This window comes from Mus caroli, unplaced genomic scaffold (genome assembly GCF_978045245.1).
Source record: "Mus caroli unplaced genomic scaffold, Mus_caroli_1 scaffold_7, whole genome shotgun sequence".
NCBI classification, from domain to species: Eukaryota; Metazoa; Chordata; class Mammalia; order Rodentia; family Muridae; genus Mus; species Mus caroli.
In genome coordinates this window covers 1,164,964-1,177,937 of record NW_028227262.1, presented here as the reverse complement: position 1 = coordinate 1,177,937, position 12,974 = coordinate 1,164,964, and the positions used below count along the sequence as shown (strand labels likewise).

General features: G+C 46.9%; 1 protein-coding gene across 5 annotated transcripts in view; it reads right to left on the bottom strand.

Annotated features, from left to right (window-relative positions):
* Tmtc1 (transmembrane O-mannosyltransferase targeting cadherins 1) overlaps nt 1-12,974 on the bottom strand; it is a 348,737-nt gene that overhangs the window by 218,333 nt on the left and 117,430 nt on the right. Inside the window, exon 1 of one of the 5 annotated variants that reach the window (XM_085839758.1) lies at nt 10,800-11,244. The exons of 2 other annotated variants lie outside the window; for them this stretch is intronic. In XM_085839758.1, the coding sequence (XP_085695884.1) occupies nt 10,800-11,098 (299 nt within the window). In that variant the 5' untranslated portion in view covers nt 11,099-11,244. Of the gene's footprint in view, nt 1-3,314; nt 3,428-10,799; nt 11,245-12,974 lie in introns of those variants that run through there. 2 more of the 5 variants (XM_021165345.3, XM_029478420.2) reach the window with 2 other exon arrangements.

Here is a 12,974-nt window from a genome sequence, read left to right as displayed (position 1 = left end):
GCACCACAGTTATGGTTGTGGCAGTGTGAGAACTATCATCCCCATAGGCCTCATCTATTTGAGCACGTGGTCCACAGTTGGTGGCACCATTTGAAGAGGTTACGGCTAGGAAGTGCAGCCTTGGTGGAGGAAGTGCTTCGCTTGAAGAAGGTTTGAGGGTTTATAACCTCCCTTTACTTCCTGTTCTCCTCCTTTACCTCCTGTATGTAAATGAAAATGTGACCAGCCAGCTTCCAGTTCCATCATCTTGCTGCACAATGCTTTCCCCGCCACTGTAGACTGTAAATCCCTCTGGAATTTAAGCCAAAATAAACTTTCTCTTGGGCTTTCCCAGATCAAACAGGCTAGCAAGACTAGCCATAGTGATGAGCTCCGAGTATGGGTAGCAGAGGAATCCGTGAATATGTGCTATTGACACGGGCACTGCCACGCCAAGGACTCTCAATGTCTCAGCCCCATGGGGATGGCACCTACAGAGACTTGCTATGAGCTAACCCTTCTCCCTCATTGGACCTAATAAGCATGCTGAGGTTTGGGTGGCCAGGGGTTATTGGTGCCCTCCATTCTAGTGAAGACAGCACTATCTGATCCCAGCTTTCTTGTATCCACACCCATGTGCCTGTCCCTTCTTTATTCCCTCAGTGCTTGTAGTCAGGGTTATAGGACTGAAGCAGTAGGAATCATGTTATATAGGTTTTATTGAGACAGGGCTCAGTCAATAATGTAGAAGAATGACTAAGGATGATTCCTTGCATCTCACACACACACACACACACTCCCACACACACATGAAAGTGTGTACTTCTTGGCTGAAAAATCCTAATTCTAGAAAACTTCCATCAGAAAATAAATATTTTTACACACATACAAGCATGCCCACATGTATCTCACAGTGTTATTTGTAAAATAGCAAGATCTAAAGGGGATAAAAAGAGAGAGACACGTAAGTTCGAGACAAAATGCTAACATTTCCAAACATAGCCTATCTGTGAGAATAGAGAACAGAATCTCTAGTTCTAGAAGCTAATATGGGTGCACAGAGAAAAAGGGGTTTACGTTTCATAATTTAATAGAAGAGGGGCTATGATCGATGCTCTACATCTATGTTTTAACAGAGACATTTATCAAAATATCTTGAAGTCTGCCTGCATACATGACAGCCCAGGATGGATTTGCAACCTACACAGAGTGGGGACTAATACATCAATGTCCTTCTGGACTGAGACTTCCAGTGCCTGTCAGAGTGTTAGTTCTACTTGCCTAATGTCATTACCAACAGCTCAAATGAAACTACAGAATCCACATTTACAAAGATTACAAAAATGTCTGCTGAGAGGAGAAAAGTACACTGGGAGACTGACTGAGATCCAAAGTGGCCACAAGTGTTCCTGTCAACGCTATGCTGAATGCTAAAAACAACAAAATACTCACATCCAGATTAGGACGATTATACACACACTGTGGCCCAGAGGGGGTTGTTAACCTCAACTGAAAAAAGTTAATGCTCTTCAGCCACAAAAGCAGGACAAATCACCAACAGAGAGACAAGGAGCCACAGAACTCCAGTTTATCATATCAGTGTATTCAACAAGATTTGCTAGATGTTAACCACACGAGGAAGTGCCCAGAGATATGAACAAAAGACATAGTGTCTCCTCTTGAAGGATTCCCAGAGCAGTGAGAGTAAGAAAGGAACATTCCCAGATGGAGCAGCAGAGCTCCAGCAATGGAAGAACCTGCCCGGTCAGAGCTTTCAATAAGGGAAACGCTCTCCAAGTGGAGAAGAGAGGCAAGATCCATGGTACTCATTGAGAGGCGCCAGGGCTAAGAGAGCATCTTAGACACTGGGGTCACTTGCACAAGGGAGCTCTAGGATTGGGGGAGTGGGATCCTCTGAAATGGGGTCTCAGAAAGATGGGGTCTGGGGACATGGGGGACAGAAGTGATCAGAGAGGAGGGATATGATATTTGTGGAGCTTACAGCTTTGCTCTCCAGTGTCTGGAGCAAGCCTCACTCATGGATGTCACAAAGTAAATTCTGAAGTAGATGGTGGATGGACAGACAGATGAATATTGAAGCACTGAGACAACACACTTACTCTAAGTCTATCTGAGGGGAAAGCAAGGTCTAACTACACCAGAAACAGACTCTCCCATGTTTCTCCTAAATAGTTTCATTTCACCTTTATACCTTTTAATATACTGTTTTAAGATACTGTTTTAATCTGTCAAAAGAACTTTAGAGCAGATGTCTGCATGTAAATACTTTTAATTTATCTCAAAATATTAGAAGACCTGAGAACTTCAGGCTGGTTGAGCTACAGGGGAACATTTGGATACCTGTTTCATTAGGACAAATTTCACAATTAGCCAGTCTCCACCAGTCCTAATGAAAGCCACTCACTTATCATGGCACAGGATTTTTCTTGTAGTAAAGAAGACGGTAGATTGTTTCTTGGGTCTCTATTTAGAATCACAAATAGGAAATGAAAATATAGGCAGAATGACTATTGCTTAAAAACAAAATGTATTCCTAGAGAAGAAGGTATTACTGTTTTCCTACGAATAAATGTAAAGTACTATGTGCCAAAGAAACATGAGCTCAGTCCCTCGGTTATACAGTCAGCTGACACCTCCAGCAGCTGAGGTTTCAACCTGTAGAGGAACACCAAGAAGGTGTCAGCTCAAGTAGCATTGAAGTGTGATGATCTGTCTGGATCACCAACTCCATGGGATGTAGTGTCACTTAGGGGACAGAACTAGGGGCCTGTCTATGTCAGCTTCTGGAAAGGGTTGAGCAGAGACACCCAGGCTCAAAGTGGGTGTCACTTGTCCAAAAGAGTGCAGAAGATGCAGAGATCCAAGGAGAATGAAGCATGGCCTGCCAGCCACTGCTTCTCCCTGAGTGTGTCTTTGGTTGACATCCTAGCTTCTTTGGCCTTCCAGTGAGAATATGGGGACCTTCCAGACCTCACCACAGGATGGGGACTGTCCTGGCATCTAGCTTTGTGAACCAAAAAGCTACAGACTTCTCAGCTTCTCCAGCATGTAGGTAGCCATTGTCACCCAGCCTCTACCAGGTAACACAACCTTGTCTCTTTTATACTATGTATACATTCTATGGGTTCAATACATACATGGGTTCAATAGAGCTTCAATACATCTGTGAGATACAAGTTTCTGGGAGACCCAAACTGCCCACAAGAGTCTGATGACAGTCCCTTGACACTATCTAGCCAGAGCAGTATCTCAGCCCTCCAGGTCACCCCGAGAGTACCTCCATGATAGTGCTCAACCACGTTTCTAAAACTTACTAATAATTGTCTTCAGGACTTATGAGCAGTTTTTCAGAGATTTAAGAAGCTAATTTCTCTCCATCGCTGAAATCCACTGCATTCAGCACACAATAGATTCTAAAAGAAGTCTGTTGAATAAACAAATGAATTTAAATTACACTGAAGGCAGGAAAAGCCCATCTTTCCCTTTCAGCTCTAAGAATGTCTCATTTTATTTGGCTTAGGCTTTATTTCTCATTTAGAACTAGGACAGGCAGTAGGATTTTTTTTTTCTCAAATAACCTTAACAGGCATCTCTGACTGAAATCCCCCTTCCTCTTCTGAACCTCAATATCTCCCTGTGAAGCTGATCAGGAGAGCAGTGTGTGAACTCAAAGCAATCAGACTGGGTGTTCTCCAGGACAGCTATATCAGGTCCCAGGAGAAGTCAGGTCAAATAATCTGACATCAAAGGAGAGCAAAGGCAGAAAGGAGGCCAGCTCTCCACCTCCTCTCTCTCATAGCCAGGAGCTTTGGGTAAACTCTCACTCTCTTTCCGCATACTTTAGAGAATATAGTCTGGTTGAAGTGAAGAAGAAAGGCAAGACTTAATCAGGATGCATCCTAGAAAGAGAGACTTGTGCTGGAAGACATACAGAGTCCACCTCAGAGCCCCTGAACGTCAGTCTGAATGTTCCAAATCCACTAGTGAGCCAGGTCTGGAAACTGGGTCGAAGGGGAGACTTTTCACAGTGGTAGCTCTAGTCTATTCCTGTGCCCTCCCCCCACCACCTCACTCATACACACACATACTCAAACACACACATAATTACACACATACTCACATACATTCATACACTCATACACACTCTCACACACATTCACACTCATGCACACTCTCTCTCACTTACACACACATACATACTCCCACACACTCTCTCTCACACTAATACACACACACTCACAGACATACACACACTCTCATACACACATTCACACTCTCTCACACACATACAATCACACACACATACACACATTTACACACACACACACATATACTCTCATATACATAAACACATGCACACAAACACACATATTCTCACACACATACATACTCACATACATTCTCTCACATACATGCACACACACATTCACATGCTCTCACACACATACAGAGTCCCCCCCCACACACACTCACACACACACATACACTCTCTCTCTCTCTCTCACACACACACACACACACACACACACACACACACACACCTGGGATTTCCCTGGTACATAGGATCACCCTCTGTACCTCACTCAGCTCCCTTGGCATGAGTGCCTGCCCACACCTGTAACCCTGGTGTAGACCACGTCCTCTGACATCAGATTTGTTTCTGCTGCCTGTTTGGCATTCAAACTTCTGTAACCAAGGGTCCCTTCACTAACATCTGAAAGCTCCTCTCCATGGTAGCTCTTTCATAGTCAGCTTGCAGAAAGGAACCGGCTCATAGCTTCTTCCACTCTGTATTGTCCCATGAATGGCATCACTCTAGTGACTCCGTGAAAGAAAAGCTACATGACTCTTTCCTCTCAGGAGAACTGTAGTGGAGCAGAGACTAGGTGCACAGACAGCTGGAAATGCCTCCGATATGAGCTACACTGTACCAAGGACAAAGTGATATTCGTATCTTCCTAGACATAGGCCTCATGGGGTACCCATGGACACCAAACTTCTTAAAGCGACCTTCAGCTATGACTCCCTGCTCCCAACCCATCTTAAGGTAGTTGAAAGCATATCTGGGGTGAAGTCTGAGATCTGGACCCAGGCAGGGGATTAGCAGAGCTATGAGACATGGGTCTCAAAGTTCAATGGAATGCACACAGGGCCAGCAAGCTCAGCAGAAAAGTCAGTGTGCTCAGTGGTAAGCATTCTTTTAAAAACAAAACAAACAAACAAACAAACAAAAAGAAATAACTCATCCAGGAAAGGAGGGGGGAGATGTAAGTATAGCCCCTTTATCATTTCTTTTGTGCATGTGCACATGTATACAGAGATATGTGTGCATGTGCATTTGAAGAAGAACCTCGGCTGTCATTTCCCAGGTGCTATCCACCTTGATTTTGAGACAGATCAACAAATGGACTAAGCTTGCCAGCCAGCAAGCCTCGGATTTGCCTGTCTCTGCCTCCCTAGTATTGGGTTAATAAGCATAGTATTGCTACTAAGCCTGGCCTTTAAAAAAAAAATGGGTTCTGGATGATTGAACTCAGGCCCTCATGCCTGCAAGGCAGCATTCTACTGTGCCACTCCCCAACTCTTGTCATTTCTGATATTTTTTCTGGGTGTTCAGAACTCAGCATGACCCACTGAACACACCTATCTATGTCTGGTGCTCCCACCTCAAGCTGTACTATGGCTCTCAAATGCTTGAGAATGGTTTCCATGGTCATCTTATATCAATCATTCAATCAATAGATAACATCTGGTTCAGCTTATTTTCCCTGTAAGGCAAATCCCATAGGCCATCAATCATGCTGTATCTCTTCCGCATTACCTCTAGTTCTAGAGACAAATCAACAAATCACTACTTCATCTGAAGAAACAAACTATGCAACTGAACAGAGCTCGGTCCTCTCATCTTCACTATGAGAAAGCTGCTCTCCGGGAAAGATGCCAACCACCATTACTGTCTCCTTGGCACTCCAAGTAATGACAGACTAAAGAGAAGGACATGAGAGAGAGGGAAACAGTGTGTATGTGTGTGTGAGGGGTTGGGGGTGGGGAGACTGGTGACCACACAGGAAAGAGAACATGTTCAAGAAACATGTTAAGAGAAACTCAGCAAGTAACTAGAACTTAATGCCACATATCTTCGTTACAGTTGTAACTGAGCTGTTAATTTTGCCACATATCTTAGTAACAACTGTAACTGAGCTGTTAATTTTGCATTTACTTTCTTTGGAAACCATGTGTTTTCTAGCACACCTGGATACACTGCAATTCTAACAAGGCCTATCCACAGTTAACAAATAACCTAAATTAGGCAGAGTCCTGCTGGGACTCCTGACTCAAATATCTGAGTTGGAGGCTTTATCCCCAAAGCACCTGGGCTTTGACCAGCTGACTATAAAATGGAGGCTTCCTCCAACTCTCTCTGGTCCACCAATACTCTAGAATACCTTGCATTTAAGGATTATTGAGGAAATTGCTAAACTATAGGAGTTTGATTAAAAAAACAAAAAACAAACAAACAAACAAAAAAAAACAACTCAGGGCCAAGGGGAGCTAGCTTTGCCTGGCAGGAGGCCTGGAGAGTCCTAGACACACTCTTGCCAGGCCTCAAGAATGCACCTGGCTCAGGGCACTAGAGTGGCAGAATCTACCAGGGAAGTGTGAGCAAACTCAGGGCTCAGGGTTTTACTAGGACTTCATTATTTGGTCCATTTGATTGACACTCCCTTTCTTCAAATGAGAGGCAGAGCTGATAGTACACAGCTCAAAGCCCAACCTCCTAATCATTACATTTTTAGCACGACCAGCTCCATCTGCAGCATTGAGTTACCTGCTCCTCAGGTGTGGCAAACCCATTAGTCCCTGTGAATATGAAATTCCTCACATTGAGAAATTCCAAGAAAGGTTTTTCTGAAGTAACCCAAGCCAAAAACCAGACCAAATCTAGATGGCTGCATTAGAGCAAAGGAAGTCATAGCCTGGGGTAAAGTAAAGGAAGATGTAGCCCAGGCTAGTACATTTGACAAGACTTTGAGGTCCCAGTGTTTCATATGGTGACTTTGTAGAAAGCAGGACATTGGCATGGATGGGTGTTAGATCTTAGGTGCATGGCTACAGTGAGGAAGTATAGCATCCACAAGATGGAAGTGCTCGAGTAGAATCTCAGAAATTGATGCCTGTCATAAAACTGCAGAGAACTAAATATACACCAAGATAAATAAAATATGCATTCAAAAGCTGATGAAATTTAGGGGATGGGGTATCTCATAGAAATGTTAATTTCCTAGCACCCAGGACCACTTAGCCCAGAGATGGAAACACCCACGAATGGGCTCCATATTCCCACATCAATCACTGATTAAGAAAATGCCTTTCGCCGGGCGTGGTGGTGCACGCCTTTAATCCCAGCACTCGGGAGGCAGAGGCAGGCAGATTTCTGAGTTCGAGGCCAGCCTGGTCTACAAAGTGAGCTCCAGGACAGCCAGAGCTATAAAGAGAAACCCTGTCTCGAAAAACCAAAAAAAAAAAAAAAAAAGAAAATGCCTTTCAGGCTTGCCTACTGCCTGATACTATGGAGGCCTTTTCTCAATTAAAGTCATCTCCCTCACAGATGACTCTAATTTGTTTCAAGTTGACATAAAAACTAACCAGGACACTAGGCCAATGCTTGATGCATACCAAATAAAATAGTTTTCCATCCCTTCTTGCAGGTTCAAATTATGCAGATCTAACTAAGCGTGATGGCTCACTGAATGTGTAATCTTAGCACTTAGGAGGCTGAGGCAGGACTATGATCAGTAAAGAGCTAGCCTGGACTACATAGTGAATCCCAAGCCAGCCTGAGCTATGGAGTGAGAGCATATCTCAAGAAACAAACAACAACAAAGAAGAAGGTAAAAGAAAAGAAAAAAAAAACTATTAAAAGTGTCTGAAGTCTTCAAGGACCTTGAGCTTCTTGCTGCTGCACTGGATCATGGGCACACCTCATTTACTGTAGATGAGTTGGCCATTCTAACTGAAAGTGACCGAAGGAGCAGAGGGGATTGCGATGCTCTCTCTTCCAGATGAGGTAACTATTCCAAATCACACCCTGTGCTCTGTAGACTCACAGCTCAATTGGCCCATTAAGAAAAAGAGGGGCCGGGCGTGGTGGTGGACCCACGCCTTTAATCCCAGCACTCAGGAGGCAGAGGCAGGCAGATTTCTGAGTTCGAGGCCAGCCTGGTCTTCAGAGTGAGTTCTAGGACAGCCAGGGCTATACAGAGAAACCCTGTCTACAAAAAAAAAAAAAAAAAAAAAAAAAAAAAACCAAAAACAAACAAAAACAAAAAAAAACAAGAAAAAAGGGGAGATTTCTCTGTGTCTCTATTTGCTTTCTATTGCTGTGATAAACACAACACACACGTGCACACACACAATATCTATCTACTTAGGGAGAAAAAGGTTTATTTACCTTACACGTCTACACCATAGTCCCATCGTTTAGGGAAGTCAAGGCAGGAACCAACATGGAGGAACATGCTTACTGGTTTGCTCAGTCCAGGAATGACACCACATCAATCATTAATCAGGAAATGCCCACACAGGCTTACCTACCAGCCAATCTCATGGGAGTATCGTTTTCTCAACTGAGTTTCCCTCTTCCTAGATGAACCTAGCTTGTGACAAGTTGAAAAAGAAAGAAAGGAAGAAAGAGAGAAAGAGAAAAAGAAAGAAAGAAACCAAACAACCAAAAAAAACCAAACCAACAAAACCCCAAAACCAAAGAGCAACAGTCTTAGACAGTTGCACCAGAAACAGGTTGCATATCCTTCCTTTCCCCCATTCTGCCAGCCCTGTTCATTCCCCACCCCCATCACTATCCCCAACCCCTCACCCTCCGGAGGGTGGGGCAGGTGGGGGCAGGGGCGATGAAGTCAAGCTAGTGATAAAAGGTGGAGGTGGATAGCCCCTCCTCCTCTGGCTTGGCAGAGTTCCTATTAGGAACTATTAAAAACACTTGGACAGCCAGCACCTTACACTTATTATGCCCGTCCTCCAGCAGCAGGCATTCAACCCTGGTGCTTTAAATGGAAACTGTTCTCAGGCCAGGGACCAGGGCAGGCTCCAGGGCTGTAAAAAGTCCGCATATGGAGTGCAGTGAGCTTATACACCCTCAAATTAATCAACAGCCTCACCCAGTCCATGAAAATGCCTATCGTCCATCCAGTGTAAAAAGAAGCGTTCCTAGTTTTATGAATAAAAAAAAAAGCACTTCGGAAATTAAAAGGGCTAAGAAACTCTGCAGCTAAGGCTATCTTTGCGATGAAAACTAACACAACTTTCCAAAGACAAATGTTTATAAAACCTCTCCTTGGGAGTCAGATGTGTTATTTTCTCGCCGTCTTTAAAACATTAGTTTATTTGAAAGAATTACGTGAAAGCCAACTGCAGGTTTTCCTTTTCTCTCCAAAGCTCTGGGCCTGAAGGCTCACGCTGTTATTTTGCCAGCTGTCCCCAGAGATCAGTGCCATAAACTATGGCAAAGATTTCAAAACTAGTTAATACGGAGCTAATACCCTGTGAGCTGCTGTGTTCTGAACGCACACCAGCTCAAACGCGGAGCCAAGTTACACTGGATGGAGCTCATCGGTTTGGTTCCAACCCGTTCTTTCCCTCAGGATTCAAGCAGATACACCACTCTACAAATGCGTACTCTCGGTCCGGATCCACTACTTCACACCAGAAATGCTGAGTCATGGTTCCGGAGCTAGGGAAGGGGCTCTATGCGCCCTTGCACGTTCTCAGTGTGGGTCCCGGAGGCTGGGTGCAGCACCGCGGATGCAGAGGCTGGGGCTGGAAATGCCCGGGTTAGAGAGGCTATTAGCATCCCAGTACGCAAAGCCGGGTACTCAGAGTAGGGTGCCTGACACCTCTCCCTAGCTCCTGCCTGGAACACCCACAGTCTAGCAGCTTCAGGAGCATCTTAGGCCACCTGATCCGGTCCCTTTATTCCTCATCTGCCCAGCAGTACAACCTCCCTGGAGAAGCTGACAACTTGGAGCATCGCCACCCTCTGGAACCCGCTAATCGCGGGTAGGAAAAGCTCCAGCGAGAAGTCACGTCTGCCATCCCTGAAGCCCCGGGGACATAGCAGGCAGAACTCGGTCCCAACTCCGCAGCCAGGAACCTAGGTTTAGCTGGGAAGATACGGGGCAGAGCAGAGATCTCCCCGAGTACCCAAAACAGAGCGGAGAGTACCCAAAACAGAGCCAGAAGAAAACGATGTAGTGCTTCAGGACCTGAGCAAAGCCTTGAGAACCTTAAGCTGTCCGGATAATGACCAGAGGCAGAGCCAGGTGGACTCAGGACTAAGCCTGGAGCAATAGGATCAGAGTCGGACCCAAGAGAACCCAGCCAGAGCGACGAGGTCTCGGGGCAGAGCGGAGAGAACCTCGTTTAGAGAAAATCTGGGGCTGCGCTGACAGAATACTAGAGTGGTGAGGGCCTGGGACAGACCCTGGAGAACACTTAAGATAGAATCAGGAGCGCCAAGCATTGATCCCAGAGGACCTGGGGCAGAAATTGGAGAACGGAGCAGGGCAGTGGAGCAAAGCGTAGAACCTAGAGGACCAGACTGAACAGCCAGAACACGAGATAAATCCAGGAGGATCTGGCTGATGACTAGAAGACCAGGGTTAGAACTGAGAGAAAGGGGAGAACAACCTAGAGGTGGTACCGAGGGACCTGTCAGAAGTGTCCCCGCCGTACCATCCCTTCACCAGGGACAGGCGTCTAGACCCCAGGACGCACAGGCTCACCTGAAGGACAGCACGCACAGTGGCCGATAGGACTTGTGGCTGGTGCTGTCCGCCAGGCCCTTGCCCCAGAAGTCGTTAGCGAAGATGGCCCAGCGCAGCGGTGTCCCGGGCCGCACGTCGGGGTTGTTCACGATCGCCCACACATCGTCGTGTACAAACTCGCCCCGCAGCGAGCGGCCGTAGCAAAGGCAGCTGGCCCCAGCTAGCAGCGCCGCGGCCCCCGCTGGAACCAGCCCGCAGCGCGGGCGCCGCGAGGGCACGCGCTCCCCGCCGCCGCGGTCCCCGCGGGTCACCAGCATCGCACCGCCCGCACGGCCGCTCCCGCGCGGCGCGCATCCTCCCCGGCCGGGACCCGGGCGCGCGGCGGCCTGCTTGGCTCAGGCATCGCGCGCCCACTGTCCCCGCCCGGGCGCCCGGTGTTCTGCCGCCGCGGTGGCCCAGCTGCAAATAAACAGCGATCCCCCCGCCTCCCCGGGCCATCGCCGCCGCCTCCGCCCACTCTGCGCATGCCCGCTTGCGCGCCTCCGCCTCCTGGATCCTGGGACCTGAGGTCCCCAACACCTGGCCTCTACCCGCTGGCACTGCGTCCCGGACAGCCAGAGCGCACAGGTTTAGCAGGCCGCCGCAGGGCTTGAGGGGACACGCGGGAAGGCCACCCAGGGTCCCACCGGGTACGCCCAACTGCTTTCCCAGACCTGTCCCCAGCCGGTCTCAGCTGCGGAGGGGCAGGTCCCCGCCGCCTCCCGGCCGCAAATCGGCAGGCTTGTCAGGTACTTAGTCTGGACCCGGACACCCTCTCTCCCTGGAGGCGTGAGCGATTCGAAACCAGCTGGACAGATGGGGGGCAAGCTCCAGCACCCTCAGGGCTTAAAGTCTTCCAAGATGCTATGCCCCAGTCCTGGGAACGCAACGCGCGCAGCAGTCCTTTCCCCGAAGCCCAGGGGTGCATCCCCGGCTGTAACTGCCTCCTTGCTGTTTCTGCTGCTGCTTATAATAAGCCCCAGTTTTGATTTTTATTTCCGTATGGGAAGCTCTTCCTTTTGTTTTTCCCTTAAACTCTTAAGCAATGAAGGAGGCGCTGAACACATTACTTCTGGCTTTCTTTTGGTTTTGGTTTTGGTTTTGAGACACTGCCTTAGGCTGTCATTCAGGCAGTCCTGAGCATTGGCTACAGAAGAATCCTAGAGTACCCCCTACCTCAGCTGCCCAGGCCCAGCTACTTTACCTGCTATTTTACTGGATGGATCTCTTGGGTATAATTATTGTCTCCTGGGAGACTGCCTTGACCCTTAAATATAAATTAAAGCTATGGACTGCCTTGGCATTTGCCTCTGGCTCAGAAACTCCTGTCTTTCTCGAAACTGTTCTACTTTTGAATGCCAATCACAACAAATAAATGAGGTATTCCAGAAAAACACTGACTTCCCCTAGTACTGAAAAGCCCCATTGGTTCTTTCAGGCCACTTGTGAATGGACATGGCTTTATTACTGAAATTAACTGAGACTTCATACATCTAGACCCCAAACCTCAAAATAAAGTCGTCATTAAAACAATCAAAAACCAAACAACATCAAACTTTTGACAAGAAAGAAAAGAAACTTGAAATGGAAAGGAGAATGTGTTCTTTGAGCCTCCTGATGGCTCCTTAAGTTTAAACACCAGAGCACTTAATGCAACAGTTCCCAAATTAACAGGGACATAGTCCAAGACAGGATCCATTCTTGCCTCTTTTGATGTTTTGTTTATTGTTGGCTTTTCTTGGTGAATCAAAGTTGGTGAGAGAGGAGCAAAGCTGAAATCTTGTGTCCTAATGACAGCTTTCTTAGAACATCTGACCCTCAGTTACTGCTGAACCCACACACACACACACACACATACACACACACCACACCACACACTTGTGTCCTTTGCTCCCTCCATAGTAATAAAAAAAATGGATGTAGGTTTTACCTAGTGCACATTGTGCTAAGGAAGGGTAGAGACACAAAGCTACTCAAGTACTCTCTCTCTCTGTGTGTGTGTGTGTGTGTGTGTGTGTGTGTGTGTGATGAACAAGAGCTAACTAGGGACAATACCCTAAACTTAGGAGAGTGACTTCAAGAACAGATTCTATGGCAGCACACTTCTTCACAGCATTCTTTCACAAGAGGCACACCTCCCCTCGTCACAGCACT